The sequence below is a fragment of the Centruroides sculpturatus genome, unplaced genomic scaffold, assembly GCF_000671375.1.
Source record: "Centruroides sculpturatus isolate CEXI.00-Female unplaced genomic scaffold, Cexi_2.0 scaffold329, whole genome shotgun sequence".
Taxonomy (NCBI): domain Eukaryota; kingdom Metazoa; phylum Arthropoda; class Arachnida; order Scorpiones; family Buthidae; genus Centruroides; species Centruroides sculpturatus.
In genome coordinates, this window is record NW_019384479.1 from 408098 (window position 1) to 425510 (window position 17413).

General features: G+C 30.1%; 2 protein-coding genes and 2 non-coding genes across 5 annotated transcripts; 1 reads left to right on the plus strand and 3 right to left on the minus strand.

Annotated features, from left to right (window-relative positions):
• Window positions 1-8736: 8736 nt before the first annotated feature.
• On the minus strand, window positions 8737-8809 carry Trnam-cau. The gene has a single exon. It is a non-coding gene; the product is annotated as a tRNA-Met (tRNA).
• A 732-nt stretch (window positions 8810-9541) lies between these two features.
• On the minus strand, window positions 9542-9614 carry Trnam-cau. The gene has a single exon. It is a non-coding gene; the product is annotated as a tRNA-Met (tRNA).
• An 828-nt stretch (window positions 9615-10442) lies between these two features.
• Window positions 10443-17413, plus strand: LOC111621394. Of its 2 annotated transcripts, none has more exons than XM_023363501.1 (3): window positions 10443-10466; window positions 10777-10987; window positions 17280-17413. In XM_023363501.1, the coding sequence occupies exons 1-3, from the start codon at window positions 10449-10451 to the stop codon at window positions 17327-17329; spliced, it is 279 nt and encodes a 92-aa protein (XP_023219269.1). In that variant the 5' UTR covers window positions 10443-10448; the 3' UTR covers window positions 17330-17413. The 2 variants fall into 2 exon arrangements, with proteins under 2 accessions (XP_023219269.1, XP_023219268.1); XM_023363500.1 differs by lacking the exon at window positions 17280-17413 and adding an exon at window positions 12500-13052.
• Window positions 14159-15354, minus strand: LOC111621396. Its single transcript, XM_023363502.1, has 5 exons — window positions 15214-15354; window positions 15055-15125; window positions 14572-14679; window positions 14462-14491; window positions 14159-14384 (listed from the first exon to the last, which is right to left on the minus strand). Exons 1-5 carry the CDS (start codon window positions 15302-15304, stop codon window positions 14292-14294), a joined length of 393 nt encoding a protein of 130 aa, XP_023219270.1. The 5' UTR covers window positions 15305-15354; the 3' UTR covers window positions 14159-14291.

A 17413-nucleotide genomic window follows, 5' to 3' on the forward strand; every position in this document is an offset into this window, starting at 1 on the left:
AAGCATTTACTAGAATAATGTAATGTAATAATAAGATCCAAAAATTGTGCATAAAATTTGTATTTCTCAGGCGAAAATTTAACCAGATTTAATCTTGAATATTTAATCTTAAATACATTAACATCATTTATAAAATTACTTCAATGGCAGATTTTTGATAGATGTATTTAGGCATTAATATGCAATTAATAAGATAATGTTTATTCCAGAAAGCAAAATAATAATAACAAAAGGAAATACAATTTTTTTATAAATTAAATTAAATGAAGAAAAAAACAATATTTTGAATAAATATAATATGATGTCCTCTTTTTTTATGTATATACCTAAAATATTTTATCTTGGCTATAAAGTATCATTGATATTGTTATTGTATAGATAAAATATATAGTTATTTTAGAAACAAAGAAATAAAAAGAGACATAAAGAAATATAATAATATATTCCTATAGAATACAAATGATCAGTTTATTTTTACATACATTAATCATTTAGATTGTATTGGAAAAAATGCATATATGATATAGAAAAAATATAGTATAACAAAATAAATACAGACTAATGAATGAGTAATTAGTAAAGTAAGTACAGTAGTAGATTAGTAGAACAGGTATTAATGAATAATCAGTATTGAAAATTAGTATCGTTTCAATTATTTGTAATTTAATTTATTTAGTTTAATCATTACCAAGTATCAATCAATTGTCAATATGTCACTATTACTATTTTGTCAATAAAGGGCAAGGCAATATATTCACAATCTTTTCTTTCAGATTGTTCTTCTTCTCATTTATTGCTCTGCTTAATAGGTAATCGATTTTAGATTGCTTTCTTTCTCTTGTTCTTATTCCTTCTATTACGGCTTTTAATACTTTATTTTCATCAGTATTTCTTCACTTATATCCTATCTAGAATTGTTTTTCTTTTTAATTGATTTTTGTTTCTTTTGTTCTATTTTTCCATAGCATTCAGAATATTTTTTTATTTTATCTTCATATTTTTTCTATCAACATTTTCATTTTTTTTCTTTCTGCATATTTGTTCTTTATTTCGTTTATTGTATCTTTCGTTTCCTATATCCAAATTGATTTCCAAATATTCTTTCATTTTTCCTATTGTTCTTTTGTTGAAAATTCTCGCTGTAATTTTTTTTTATTTCTATTTTTTATAGCTTTATTTTAATTTTTAATTGCCTCATTTTTCTAATATTACTATGAACTCTCTTATATATATTAATATCCATTTTCTTTTAACTCTTTCTGCATGTATGAGTCAAGAGGGCCTTTTTCCATATCCATCGTGAATTCGGCTAGGGTCTAGCCGCTAGACTCATAATGGGTGCGATCGGATGGTTAGGAAAGGGGCCTGATATATTCAGGACAGACCTGCCTGGAAATATTATAAAGGAGATCATAGGATCTCATAACATGCAAAAATAATTAGTTCAAAAGTCGCCACCAGGGAGGAAACGGCGCTTTATGAACAGTTATGTCTATCGTAAGTTCGGCCAAGCACACAATGGGAACGGCCAGATGATGAGGGACGGAAAAAGGTCCAATATTATCATTAGGCGAACCTAAGCTATCTCCTAGGGGTGCCAGGATTTGGGGGCGCCAAGCATTATTCATAAACAAAGAAAAGATAGATTGTTAAATCTTTTCGAATTTTTAATTTGGAAAAATATTGTTTAATTTAATAATAGCCATGTGAATTCCAGAAAATGCTTCTTCACTAGATGTCCTGTTATATACAGCCGAACTTAATTATTTTTTCACGAATTGTTATATAACGACACTTAAAATTACATGTTATATCCTTTGAATGACATTTTCACATGACAAAATCAACTTCTATACGATCGTCTGAGTATCTGACGTTTGTAAATATATTGTTAATCCAAATTTATGATATCCTTTGTTGAAAAATTAAATATTGTGTAATATTAATATTTAAAAAAAGAGTTTTTCTTTCTTATCATCCTATTGGACATCGTAAGCGGTTCGGACAATCAGTCCAGAAAAGCCAAAGAATCATACCAATCCCCTCTTTCATGAATAATTAGATACGTTCGAATCCTATGCTCCGAAAGTCACTCATGATGCTTTATGTAGAAAACATTTGTAAATATTGTAGATGTAATATAATAACCAATCGAATTTCTAAGTGTTTTGTATGTTTAATAGCATCCTTGTCTTACTAGATGTTAGTATGCTTGAATCCACAGAATACAAAATAAAAAATATATTTCAAACTTTACTGAATTGTAATTTATACGTATTAGCCTATATATTTCAAGAGACTTTTTCATATTATTTTATTTTGCTTATGAAATAAGAATTTTATATTTATTACAATACACGAATTTCATTATTGCGTTTTAAATTCCAATAATTAATTTCTAACAAAATTAATAGCGCAACAATAAAATTTCAGTTACTAATATGATTCGTGGAAATAACTCAAATTCCGAAAAAGAATCTGACAAGATCAAAGAAGGATGCTTTGCAAGCAAAAACCAAGATGATTCTTGCGTAGAGCATTCTAAAAACAAATGCCAAGAAGCAACGTGTGAAGATCCTCCAAAAATACAATGTCCACCAATTGAAGAAGATTGTTGTTACAAATTTTATCCATCTATTAAACCCGATCCTTCGGATAAAATACCACCAAATAAGAATTGCGTGAATAAACTTCGTGGAAATCCTTGCTGCGTGATGTGCGATCTGGAGAAACAAGCAGATAAGAAAGTGCTTATGTATCGACAAGATCGCGAAGATAAAAGATGCCACGAAGAAATTCAGAAACATATAAAAATACAAGAGCGTATTTGTTGCGAGGAAGAAAGAAAAAAGAAGCTGGAATGGGAAGAAAAAGCAAAGCAAGTTCGAGAAGAAATGGAATCATTGTGTGCCATTGAAGAGAAAAAAAGAAACGAGGAATTGAATGAAAGGGAAAGACAAATAAACGAAAATCGGTTGAAACGTTTGGATAAGAAACAAAAATGTCAGGAAGATATTAAAGAAGAGAAATGCGAGTCTGATTTTGCAGGAAATTTTTTCAATAATGATGATCTATGTCAGAAACAATGTCACATCGATTATTCCTGCGAAGAGAAACATCAAGATGGTTGCGATACGGTGTAATTTCGGAATGTGTGAATCAAACTAACGATTGTAAGATTAATAAATCAATAATTAAAACTTTTAGAAACTGAAAATAATATGATAATAGGGAAAAAATTATTTAAATTATTTTTTTCGTACAAATTTATAATGTAATTATCAAAATTCTTCGTTGGTATAAAAATTGTTTAAATTCATTTCTCTAATAAATTTTATTTCTTAATTTTAATTATTCATTTATTTAAAGAATCAAACTATTGAAAATAATAAGAAAAGTAACATTTTTAAGAGAAGATATAAATAATTTCGTCAGAAATTAGTATACCATTATATTAGCTATAAACAATATGGTCACAGCATGAGATACAATTATCTCTATAAAAAAGAATACGGATAATAGAAAAGATTGGATATTTTATGCTTAGAAAAAAAATTTCTAATCTGTCTATTTCTAAGATAAGAAGATAAAGAATTCTAATAAATGAAGTGAATAAAAAAGTATAATCATAAAAAACAGTATACATAATCGATGAATTTTAAACTCCTGTGCAATACTATATGCTAAGCAATTCTGTAAATAAAACATATAAAGTAACGTGTTGCAGATTAATTTATTTAATTTTTAAAATTAAAATTTAAATAATCATTACTGTTATTTATGTCAAATTGTATGAAGAAACGTGCAATTATTTTATTGTGACATCGTCACAATGCCGGGCAGCAATTTTTAATTTATTTAATTTCAAATATATGTTCTCCACCTTAAATTATTAGTATTTTGCCCCTGTGCATCATACTTTTCCTGTTAGCAATACAGTAGTGCCGGTCATCTATCTAACGCCATTCAGGGGAAATTTTTGAATTAAAATAAGATGGCATTCGGTTTTCTTTGGATGTTGGTATATAGTTAATCTGGGCCTTCTGCTCGTGCCCTTTCCATATTTGGTCTCAACTTTCATATATCTAACTTCATTCTCGAGATTAAGGAAAGACGGACAGACGAACACGACAGTGGGAATTTATAGATTACAATTTTTTCAAACTGAAGCCCAAACAGATATGATCATTAAAGATAGCATATGATTAAAATTTTTAAAAAGTAATTTACGTACCTATTAGTTTTATTCGTATATTTTTTAATAAAATTCTAAAATGTACATTTTTCCTCCTCTTATGATGTGAATGGTAAGATGCGGAGGTTGATAATATACCGGTAATATAACTGAATTTCCAACTTTACAAAAAAAATATTTATTAAGTAAGTGTTTGAATCAAAATAATATTGCATAAATGAGACAAAAATTATATATATAATATCCTTAATGTGATTTTTATACTTAAAGAATTTAAGTAGTCGACGTTACGTTTAAAGGTCGATTCACACTATAAAGCTGGCCAATGGCCACAATATCCTTTTTATATTTGTCACAATACATTTTGTTATCGCCAATTATTAACTTACAGTTAGTTACAACCTGATGAGCCAGTTAAGACGGAATCGGATTTGGGCAATCAAATTCCTAGAAATTTTTCATGAATAGTGTGTTCTGTCCCTCACCATCCGGCTGCCCCAATTTTGGGCCTGACCGAACGGTTAAGGAAAAATTTCCACTTCGTGCTCACATTTAAAAATACAAAAATTGATTAACACCAAAAGCAATAGTATTTAACAACCGGCTACTGACTGTTTTAAGGTCTCATTTTGTTTTGTTTAGTGGCGGCATCGTTGTCGCCGCAGATCGCCATGTTTGAATGTCCATATCGCTGTCTATTCTAGCCGGTAAGCTTAAAATATTAAATCACTTATTTATTAGTTGTGTTATGTTCGTTTCTTCATTAATAATGTTCGCTCTCGTCATATCGAAATCTTATATGGCGCAGCCGACAATGAAAAGAACATTTGGTCAAATTTTAGATACGTATACTGTCATGGCGGCACTTCTAGATACTAGTTATTGATACGTGTGTTCAAGAACAATCATGAATCAATAACTACCGTGAATCAATAACTAGTAACGTTTGGTACACGGCGGCCTGCCGGCGGATCCCCTCCGGGAGGAATCAGTCTTATGTACGAACAAACGGGCGCCATGACAGTATACGTATCTAAAATCTAACCCAAACTCAAGAGTTTAGTTTGTTGAAATGTATTAAACAAAATATATCAATTTATAGAAGGTATAAATTCAACGAAGTAGATTATTACTACTATCACATTGCAAGTTTTATTGACGATACTCCTCGTGAAGATCAGTTACACCTTTTAACGTTAGCTAGGGCCGAAGCCGCCAACAATGTGTACGACACACACTTGGATAACAAAAGGAGATTTGATCTCCATCGCCAACCCCATTCGTTTAAACCTGGAGATATCATCTTATACGACTGACCGAAACAACACGATCATAAATTCTCGCCAATGTTCAAAGGACCATTTAAGATTGTTCGTCAAATCGGGGCCGTGTGCTACGAGATCACATCGCTCACAGCACAAAGAAAGTTTCAGAAAATCGTTCATGTGCAACATTTTCGTCCATATTACAAGCGAGATGCGCCAGTCCTCGATGAAGACGTAAGTTCCGAGGAAGAAGCACCGGAAGTGGAAGTTCAAGATCAGGTAGATGATCGCTCAAATGTACTTGACCAAGATGACCAAGGATCAAGTAGACATGACAGACGTCCCTCCCAAAAGACTTGAACAATAATTTTTATACCTTACGTGTTAACGCTTCAATTTTAAATTTGTACTTTGTCCTTAAATTTCTCATTGAGCGGAGCCGAATGTAAGGTCTCATTTTGTTTTGTTTAATGACGGCGCCGTTGTCGCCGCAGATCGCCATGTTTGAACGTCCATATCGCTGTCTGTTCTAGCCGGTAAGCTTAAAATATTAAATCCCCTATTTATTAGTTGTGTTATGTTCGTTTCTTCATCAATAACGCTCGCTCTCGTCATATCGAAACCTTATACTGTTCACACTAGCCTCATGTGACAAGGAACCGACATACACTATTCCCACCAAACACAGTGGCCTACAGATGTTGGTGACGATTGGTGTGAATACTTTCATTAAAGAAATCCCAATGCAATGTTTTGTTGGTCCAGTGACGGTCGATAGCCTGCCACCGGATAGCCGTGTAATGTGAATCAACCTTAAGATATTGCCAAATGATTTGGAGAGATGCCAGTTCTAAGAAAAAATTCACATTGATGTTAACCTGAACTAAATGGAGCTAATTATTGAAACGAGTGGACAAATTAACAAACTGATCAAAGTAAAAAATAATTCTTGTCAAAGAAAAAGTTTTCTACTGCATTAGAAAAAAAACAAGAAATTCTGTTTTCTTTGAATGCAGATAACTTTCTTGAACTCCTTTCTTGGGGAAAACGGAAAATCCTAATGCTACCTAACATATAATTGGTAAAAATTACAATTATATATATATGTGATGATTTTTATATTGTTCAAGACGTGCTATTAAAAAAAATTACATAATTTTTCAAAAATTAGAAGCCATTTTAATTAAGGCTTCTACACTACAAAGCTCGACCTGTTTCTTCATTAACAATGATATGATAGCTGTGAAAATGGTATGAGTCTGAGTGAAGCATTGGTCAGATTGCTGTTCAAAGTGTTTTTTTATTAAATAATTGTTCGTGTTTGTAATTTCAATGTTTGATAGAAAAAAAAAGAAAATATTTTTCAAAATTTTGTAAGTAAACATTTTTAGATTAATATTTCCTTACTGCAGAATGCAACCTAAGGATGCTGGCATGTTACTTTTCAAGATAAGCCCCCTTTACGTTTGATCAGGCACTTAGATCGGGGTGGGCTGACTTGTCCCTCTCAGAGATTTGTTAACCTAACTGCAACAATTGGTAAATTTTATGTAAAGTGTGTTTCATTGTCTTCTGACACGCTAACATTCAAAACGAACGATATTAATCCATCCGTATTAATCATGACAGTTTAATCCATGACCTCAAGTGGAAATTAAGAATTATTATTTTTTAATTTTATGGAATCAGCGTATCCATTAACAATTATAGTTAATGAAATAAATCGAACGGAGGAGAGACGGATTAACACTGAAGTGTTTAGTTTGATTTGATATTCGGGAATCTTTGTTTAAATTAATTATAATAGTCTACGACTGTCGGAACATACTCGAATTCGATTTGTACCTTAATACGTGTGAATGAGGTGGTGCGGGTTGCAAGGCCAGTTGTACCTTTCAAGAATAGCAACTCTCATTAAACTATCCCAAATGTGATTGTAGGCCTACCTATTGCAGCGAAAAACTAAGTGAAGTGGTATTTGGTCCTCCTGAACACCATAATCGCATTGTGGATTGTCTCCAAGGTTAAATCTATGCAAATATTGCTTAAAGTTGCCGTGTCCTGTAAGTAGCTGAGTGAGGGTGTAACTAGGGTAAAAGTGGCGAAGAATCGCATTAGTGTCAACCTTGGAGATAAAAGGGTAGGTGAGCCTACCAGTAGTTTCATGGTCTCAGCTGTCTTGCCTTAGAATGAAGATTTGCTTCTTGACGTGATTGTTGATGTACGAGGTAGGAATGTAACTGAAAGTACTAGTGACTGAAGACTTTGCAGCTTGTTTGGCAAGATGGTCAGCGGTCTCGTTGCCAAGAACCCCCGCATGACCCGGGACCCATTGGATATTATTCAAATGTTGTCTGAGCGTGAGAATGTGGTGTATGAGAGAGATGGGTTTTAAGCGGCTATCAGACTTGGCAATCCTGTGTAAAGCTACCCTACTGTCAGAATAAATGCGATAGTGTAAGTAGTGTCTTTTGTCCTTCCTACGCCTAATGTGAATTAAGCTCATATAAATAGCTAAAGTTTCCGTCTGTGCGATTCAGCAGTGTGTATCTAGACGGAAGCAAGCATTGTGAAGCTCACGGCCTGAGTCGGAGTAAACTGCAAAAGCGGCACCCACATCATCACCCATCTTGGAACCGTCAGTGTAAATCCTAAACATGGGATCACCTGGATCTTCGAAGTAAACGTCAGTGGGAAGCTGATGGGAGGGGTGGTAATCGTAAGTCGGGAGGGTATTTCTGTCGATGCTGAATTTTTTGATATCATCGATCAAGGTCAAACTGGGGGAATCTTATCTACTCTAATCATTTTGTCGACATCCAAGTAGCTATAATCTCGCCACAGTAAGGTGACGAGATTTTCCTGCCAAATAATGCGTGCTTTATCATCCTAGTGGTTATATCGTCAAGACCTGGGGCTTTGTTATCGGTGAGCGAACAGATGGCATTCCAAATCTCGATATAAGTGAAGTTGTGGTCATTGTCTGTATTAGGTGGAATGAGTATACAACTCCGGATGACCGAGTACGGCAACAATACACAAATTACGATTGCAATTTGATTTTACGAAATTTCTGAAAAGCACGTCACCTTAAACTATTATACATCAATTCGAATCTACCGAAAGCAACAGGTCAATCGTTTCCTCTTCCATGTTAAAAACCGAAAACCAACAACATCGAGATTACCCAGGATATATTGGTGGTGTTTGAAAAAGTTTCGAATGATACTAAAACTCTACTGGCTCGAACGGTATACAAATGAAAAAATAAAAATATGCCCCAGGTGAGGATTGAACTCACGACCTTCAGATTATGAGACTGACGCGCTACCTACTGCGCTACTAAGGCTTACGACATCGTCTTAATTGCTTCTCTTATATAAATGAAAATTATTAATTTAACTATTTTTGTAGCCTGCTGTTATTTTAAAGAACTACAATACTGTTTTATTTAATTTACAAAAGATATAAAGAAAATGAATCAGGCTAAGTGGCAAGTAATATGGTGATACAATATTTACAAACACAACTTGTTTGTAACGTAATTTTTCCGCGGAAATTTAATTATAGATTCAAGTGTGCCGTGAGATAAAAAAAAAAGTTGAAAAACACTGGTTTACCCAATAGTGTGGCATTTCATTTTACTGAAAATAACAAGTGCAGTTATTGAAATCTGCAAATGTTTACACAACTCTGCAAACGTGTATACATTACATTCGATTATTCGGAACGAAGTGGGATATTTCCGATATCGATATGCTGCTCAGACTGCATCGTTTTTAGTTCCAACGTATTATTGATATTTTCTCGCTTGCCTTTTACTATTTTGCATCCGCAACAACCATACGAACTCTATGTTTATCTGAAAAATCGTAATCTTCGCTTAAGGCACGTGAACAATCAAGTATTGTAAATTAATTACCTTTATTTGAAATCAACCGATCATTCGCCTGGTGTTCATAATTACAACTGAAAGGCAACAAGAATGATATTATCGGAAAAGCAATCGCTGACATCCGCAAAAGTTTCCAAATCAAAATTCTCTAAGCCGAAATTGTATAGAAAATATAATAAAAATTCGTGCCCCAGGTGAGGTTCGAACTCACGACCTTCAGATTATGAGACTGACGCGCTACCTGCTGCGCTACTGAGGCCTGTAATACACCATTCAACGATTCATTATCCTCTTACATTATTTGCTATATTCACAATCAGCAAAACGTTGGTAAAACAGTTGTTTTACCAACGTTACCCAGAAACATTGACAATGTAAGGGATTATGACAAGAAGACCCTTGTCGTCATCCCTTACATTGTCGTTCACCAATGGTTGAGTGGATAAAACCGCTGAATTCCCGCCTCAGCAATGACCTTATTAAATGGTTTTCCGAGTTTTCTTCACATGTCTAACACCTACAGTAAATAGCATCCAGTTTCTCATAGAAAATGCTTTCGGAAAGCATCCCTCTCGGCAGATCTCTCATGTATTACGTTGCCTTATTATGCCTTCATTCAAATCCAATCCCTTACATTGTCAATGATTTGTTAATAATTTCACAGAAAATAAATTTAATTATTGCCTTAATTTGAATATTACACAATATGATTCTAGATAAATATTGTATTAGGCAATTTTATTAAACTGTAAATATTTGCATCCTAAAAATTTTATTTTAAAACATTTTTCATTTTAAATTTTACCATTACAACACAACAATTAAATAATTTGTTTCTTATTTATTATTTTAAACAATATCCAATCAATAAGCCATAGTTAATTATAGAATAAAATAAGTTTTATTAAGGTAAATAAAAGTTTAATAAAATTATAAATATATCCATAAATAATATATTTAAAATTAATGTTTCTCTTTATAGATGCGTTATTTTATTTATAATTTACTTTTTCTTTATTTTTTTCTTATGATTATGGAAATTCACTCGAATAATAAATTTGAAATTTGTTTAAATAAGACACTTTCTTTAAAAATGAAAGAACTAAATAAGGTAAGAAAGAAAGTTTACTTCATCTATATATATATAAATGAGAATGTTTGTTTGTTTGCTCGCTATACACTCCTAGGCCATTCGACCAGTTACTACGAAACTCGGCAGTTACGTTTATATACACCTAACTTAGATAATGTCGTAAATTCCATCCTAAAATATCTATTGGATTTCTGTAAATTAATTAATTTCTCTATCTATATTAGATTTGTTACCTTACACATAGCACCATCTATTGACAATAATATAATTCTTATAAAAAAAAGATATAATTTTATAAAATTACTCTCTTTTACTAATATTTTTTCAGGATTTAAGATGCAGAGATACATTTAAAAGATTAAAATATTTAATTAATTTTAATTTTACTGGGAATATGTCAGAAAATAAATCAGATAATTATATTTCTCGTATTATTCATCTTAAAAGAGAAATTAACAGTATCATACGAAAAGAAAAAAATTGCAAAAAATTAATTGCAGAAATTTCAAATTGTAGATTTTGGAAAAATTACACAAATCGTAAGTATAAAAACCCTATTTTTATAAATGAAGTACAGTAGACTCCCCTATAACACGGGTTCATATAACACGGATTCGTATAACACGGCAGAAAAATTGAAAACTGTGCGCACTCGGTAAGTAATCCTGCAATTTTTTGTTTATAGAATAGTTTATATGGATTATTCCCAAAAAGTATACGTAATTTGGAAATGTTGAGTCAAATTAGTCTAGAATCGATTAATTTTATGAAAGAAAACCTTTCAAACAGCCGTAGCCACTAAACTGCACACGTGCCGGGCTGTGATTGGTTAATGTATTTAAGTGACTCGTACAACACGGAATTCATATAACGCGGAACGTAGCTACCGTGTTATAGGGGGTCTACTGTACAGTATTTTCTTGCCGAAATAGTTTAATAATATAGCTTACAGATTTGTAAAAATTCTATAGCGTATATCGTTATTTTAATTTTTATTTTAAAATTTTACATTCTTATGATTAACGTATGTAAATTTTGTATCATTATATTATTTAAATTTAAGTAATATTTTCTACTATTAAGAAACTAAGTAAGTTTTTTATTCGTTATATTGTATATTTGTTTTACTAACATTTGACATTCTATTTACAAAACGTCTCATTTCCAATGATTTATCGTGCATTTTCTAAAAATGCTGTTGTATTTACCTATTTTCATGTTGTATAATCTTTAGGATAAGCGTGCATTGTTTAAATTACTTAACCTTAAATTAATTAAGAGGCTTATCAATTTGTATGACATTTTGTTAATACAAAACGAATTGTGATAAGGGAGAAATTTTTCAATCTTATTATAAAAATTCTACTCTGATAGAGAAGTCTCCGTTTTCTCTATAAAGATCCAGCATTTTGTAAAAATCCTGCAACATATTTATATATTACAGAGGATATAATTTTGAAAATTAAACATTTATACATATACACACACATATATAGGGTTTTTCAATACATATATACGTATTGTAGTTATTCTCTAATTCTAAACCATTAAGTTTAAGTATTTCATCCAGCAATTCCAACATCCAATGGTTAACGATGACAAAGCAATTTTATTGACTTAATACACATGTATTTTGTAAATTTTGATCCTTCTTCAGTGCTGTGATTGTAGAAAATAATATTCTACTAATTACTATTATAATTACAATTATGTAAATATAATTAAAAACATTATTACATTAACTAGATGGGTAATGATTACACATCCATTACAGAGTATTATTAATAAACTGATGCTAATTTCCAATTTTCAGACATGCCAGAACTGCATAAAACTTTATACAAAATACTATTAGAAAATATATTATAAGTACTATTAAATTATATGATAACTCACGTTTCTTTTTTCACAAAATATTCCTTCTACACTCCCAAATACAACTATATTACTATAATATGGCGAGCCTTACAATATTGATTTGTCTTCTATTAGATCATACTCATTTTTATTTACTTGTATTATATATTAATAATTATGGTTTTATTTTCTAGATTACAAAAATAAGCCAACAAATACAAATTCAAATAAATCCTATACGAAGAAGAATAGATTTACATTTAAGGATAAAAATGTTTCTTCTAATGAAATATCCATATTTAAAACTATTATGAGACAAAACAAAGTTATTTTAAAAAATTTTAAAGAAAATATAGTTAACTCTAAAATATCTAATGATACATATACGAATTTTAAAAGAAATTTGAGAAAAATAATTGATTATAACATAAGATATACTTTAGTAACATCAAATGAAAGCATTGAAAATGTAACTGCTCCTATTAATCCAATTATAACTGTTTATCCGAGTTCACCGTTAACAATTAAAGGAATAGATTTCATTTGGTGGATAACGTTTCTTTTTTTCATAAACTTTTTAATTTTACTTGGTGTAATGGTCTCAGCTTTTCTCATCCCTGAATTCAAGGAATTTGATATTAAAATAGGTCCTTTCTTCCTGAGATAAAAATCGATTCATTCCTACAAATATTAATTTAATGTTTATCGATATTATTATTATTTCTTAATATTGTGGTATGAGAAGAATTTTGAAAAAAAAAAAAAAATCATTATAAAGTTTAAAGAAGAAAATTCTCGTTTTAAAGCTCACAGCACAAAGAAAGTTTCAGAAAATCGTTCATGTGCAACATTTTCGTCATATTACAAGCGAGATGCGCCAGTCCTCGATGAAGACGTAAGTTCCGAGGAAGAAGCACCGGAAGTGGAAGTTCAAGATCAGGTAGATGATCGCTCAAATGTACTTGACCAAGATGACCAAGGATCAAGTAGACATGACAGACGTCCCTCCCAAAAGACTTGAACAATAATTTTTATACCTTACGTGTTAACGNAAAATTCTCGTTTTAAAGTCTTTTAAAGAAATTTTCGATTTTTAAAATATCTTAAATAAAATAAAAATTTATTCAGTAAATGTAATTGTGAAATTATTTCCAAAATTAAAATAATACACGGACCAATTTCCCATAAAAGATCTCCCGGGAGGCATTCTTCCTCGGTAGATTTCCCATGTGTAGCATTTCCATAAACGAATAATATCAATCCATGTCTATTGAGCTTTAGCTCTTCGTTGTATAAAACCAGAACTGGGTGTAAATCTTCCACAAATACTTAATGGTTTCTAGAATAATATCAGATAACAATGTTAAGGCTGACTGTGCATAACTTTTGAGTGGGCGATTTACCAGTTATGTAATTCTTCAACAAACTCAGTACATTAGATCTACTAGAAATTAGAGGAAAATTACTGTTAAGCCAAAGCAAACATCGAATGACTAATTAAATTTAAATTTCTAATATTATCTGTTTACAAACTAGAAAAGGCAATGTTATATAAATAAAAATTGTATAGCCAATTACATTACGAATAACATAACACTCTTTAGAAATGTTAAGATCAATTCTTATACTGTATTAATATAGATAAATGGTGGAATTTTAACATAAATGTCTAGACTTTCGATGCTTGTAAGAAAGTAAAATTGAAATGAGTTCTCCTATTTCTTAAAATACTATTTATATTACATAATAGTTATTACATACTATAAATTATGTATTAAATATCATGCTTTTTCTTATTAAAAATTTAATGTACAAACATATTATTATAACATTTTATTAAATTTAAAGCAAGAATTTAAATTTCATCATAACATCGTAAACAATTTAAATTTATTTATATAAAATATAGGCCTATATATGTATATTAATCTTAATTCAAATAACATTGAAATCGAATGTGTAGTTAATCGAATGTATGCAAAATTTTCATTTCTTTCCTGTTAAAGCCCGATAGCACGCAGTTGAAGAATCATAAAGCTCCAGTTGATAATCTGATAAAGTATTTCGAACTTTCTCAAGCTGAAAAGAAATCAATTTTGATTTTAAAAAAATCATAAAAATTTAACATAATGATATTTAAAATATTTATGACTTACATTTCCATTTCTTATTAAGCATTGCATTATCTTAAAATCATAAAGATTTGATTTTAATAATAAAATTTTATATTTCAGTTATTAATAAAGATAAAATATAATTAATATACCTCTCTAGTAATTAATTCGCTTTTCTCGCAAAGATAAAATTTTATTAAAAATATTTCGCTTTCTTCTCTGTGATTTTCTTCTATGCAATCCAATAATTGTGTAAAAGCCTATTAGCAGAAAAATGTTAATGTAACATTTACAAATTTTTAATTAACTTTTGCTTAAAACCTAACATGATAGATATGACACACGACCCCCATCGACCTTTAACCACCAAAATTTAATAGCATCAATCAAACTTACCTGTAAAATTTGTGTTTTTCTACACTTACTATTTAATAGTTTGGAATAATTTTTGCCTTATTTATCTACTTATATCTCTACAATAAATATAAAACCGTCGATATATTAAAATATTATACATGTAAATTCGTATTACTTACTATTAAAGTATAATACTAATGAGAGGAATTGTTCACCAAGTATCATTTGTATTTCGATAAGGGTAGAATAATTTTAATGAGCTTTAAAATTCAACTTACGTTTGCAGGCTTTGAAGAAAGTTCGTTTCTTAAACATTCGGTAAAATCTTTCATTTCATTGTAGAATAAAGCTAAAAATTTTATTGTTAATAATTCAGTTTAAAATGATTTTTTACATAAGGTAAGAAATTATAATATAAAATAATAATAATAACTTACCGCAACTATTGGGATTTAAAATAAAAAATGAACATTCAAATAAAGAAATTATAGAGAAAAATATAAACAATCCAAATTTATTCATGTTCATTTAATCTTATATACAAGGTTTTAATGTCGCTTACAATTATTATGACTCTATAAAATGATATACACAGTTTATTTCCTTTCAGAGAATTCATATCAAAATTAGGGAAGGAAATTGACCTATCAATTTTAATCCTCTAATTACTTCCATAGACTAATCTTATCATATTCATTAATTGGAGAATAATTAAAGAGCTTAAAGATATTTCGGGATATTTTCCGTATTTTTTGTATTATAAAAGGAAATGTTTCCTGATAATAAATGCCACGTGTACAGTTTACTTATTAATTTATTTGATATTATTTGTAATTTTTCAATCGTTTTTCTAACATCGTATCTCTTTATTTAGAAAATTTTTTGAACATTAATAAGGTATTTAATTATTATTATATTATCGAGTACTCGGGCCATGTGGTATTTTTGAATGAAATATTGTCTTAATAAGACACTATTGACAGTGATCAGCCATATTGAAATCTGAAAACTGTAAAATCATATCAGATACTACGAAACATCAGAAATAAACCAGCAACAAGTTGCTCAACTTTCCCGGCAATATATAAAATTTTAGTGGCTCCATCTGTTGCCATATTTTATTTAAAATTTTTTTTTTATATTTTTAACTATTGTATATGGCAAAAAGCTTAATTTTGTGGATAGAGATGTGTTTTATAAAAAATTGTAAATGCTAGTAAAATCGTCATTAAGTCCGACCCTATTAGAGATACACACGACTCCCTTTATCTCCCCACCCCTTTAACCTTTAATTACTAAAATTTAATAGCATCAATCTCCGTAATAAACAAACCTCCCTGCAAAATTTATGAAATTTTCGACAAAAATCACAGGAGTTATTAAGCTTTCAACGAGGGTGAACAAAATCGTGCCCCCACACACTAATATCCATACATACAGAAAAAAAAACCCTGTACTTTTTTCGAAAATTTCTGAAATTTTGCAAGGATGTTTGTGTATTAGGGGGATTGATGCTATTAAATTTTGATGATTAAAGGTCGTACGAGTGGGGAGATAAAGGGTGTTGTATTTCCAATAGAGTCGGACTTAAAGACAATTTATAATAATTACACTGTAATTTGAAAAAAAAAAACTGTAGACCTATAAATTCCCAGAAATGGAAATCCGAGGGGCAGGAGGCCTTGATTAACTATATAAAAACTTCCGATATAAACCAAAAGTAATGTTATTTCAATTCAAACATATTTTCCTGAAAGGTGTTATATGTTAGATGAACGGCACGACTCTATTGTTAAAGGAAAAGTATGATGTACAGGGGCAAGCCACTACTAATATATTTNATAAATGTTTAAATAAATGTTATTTTACTTTAAAACTATAATAAAATGGCGAAAAGCTTAATTTTGAGGAAATTTTCATTTTTTTGTCACGTTTGTCTTATGATCATGAGCATTAAAACAAATGTAAATCAACACCACTTAACGTTTACTTTTAACGTAGTAATGTTTAATTTAAACTAAACGTTCTAAATTAAAGAACAATACCTCACATCAGTAACAATGATGTGTTAAATTTCACAACTGTTATAATTAAATCGCACATTTATTTCAGATAACCACAGCTATTAACAATACATTAAAGTTTACTGTTCCACCCAATAAAATCTTTACTTATTAGTTGAGAAATATTGAACAATTTTAACCGAAAATACTGGCTGAAATTGTTTTAAACTTGCGTCATAACATTTTACGGTGGATAGAGATTTTTTTCTTTAATTATTAACATACAGGTTAAAGGTGAGTTTAGGATTAATATTATTCCTAGATCATAAACATTTTGTACAAGTCGTAAATTCTGATTATTTGGATGTAAGTTAATGTTGGGAGAAATTCCTACAAGACTGAATAACACGACTTTATTTTTATTAGTGTTTGTTAAAAGATTTAAAGTTTTAAAATATTCATTTAATTTGTTTATGTCATCTTGTAATTTTATTTGGCAGGAATTAGCCATCTTGATACCATCCACGCAGGAATTGACAAGAGAAAGTGATGCTATGCGATGAAGAATAAATTACTAAGAATAGAACCTTAATAGTGAGGAGAAATGCCGAAAGTATAAGTCAGAGACTTTCAT

Coding starts and splice junctions, on each gene's coding strand:
- LOC111621394 (XM_023363500.1), top strand. Junction 10,988..12,499: donor TTGGAAAAATTACACAAATC/GTAAGTATAAAA, acceptor TTTATTTTCTAG/ATTACAAAAATAAGCCAACA.
- LOC111621396 (XM_023363502.1), bottom strand. CDS start 15,304: ATGAACATGAATAAATTTGGATTGTTTATATTTTTCTCTATAATTTCT. Junction 14,492..14,571: donor GCGAATTAATTACTAGAGAG/GTATATTAATTA, acceptor TATGATTTTAAG/ATAATGCAATGCTTAATAAG. Junction 14,385..14,461: donor GCTTAATAAGAAATGGAAAT/GTAAGTCATAAA, acceptor ATTTCTTTTCAG/CTTGAGAAAGTTCGAAATAC.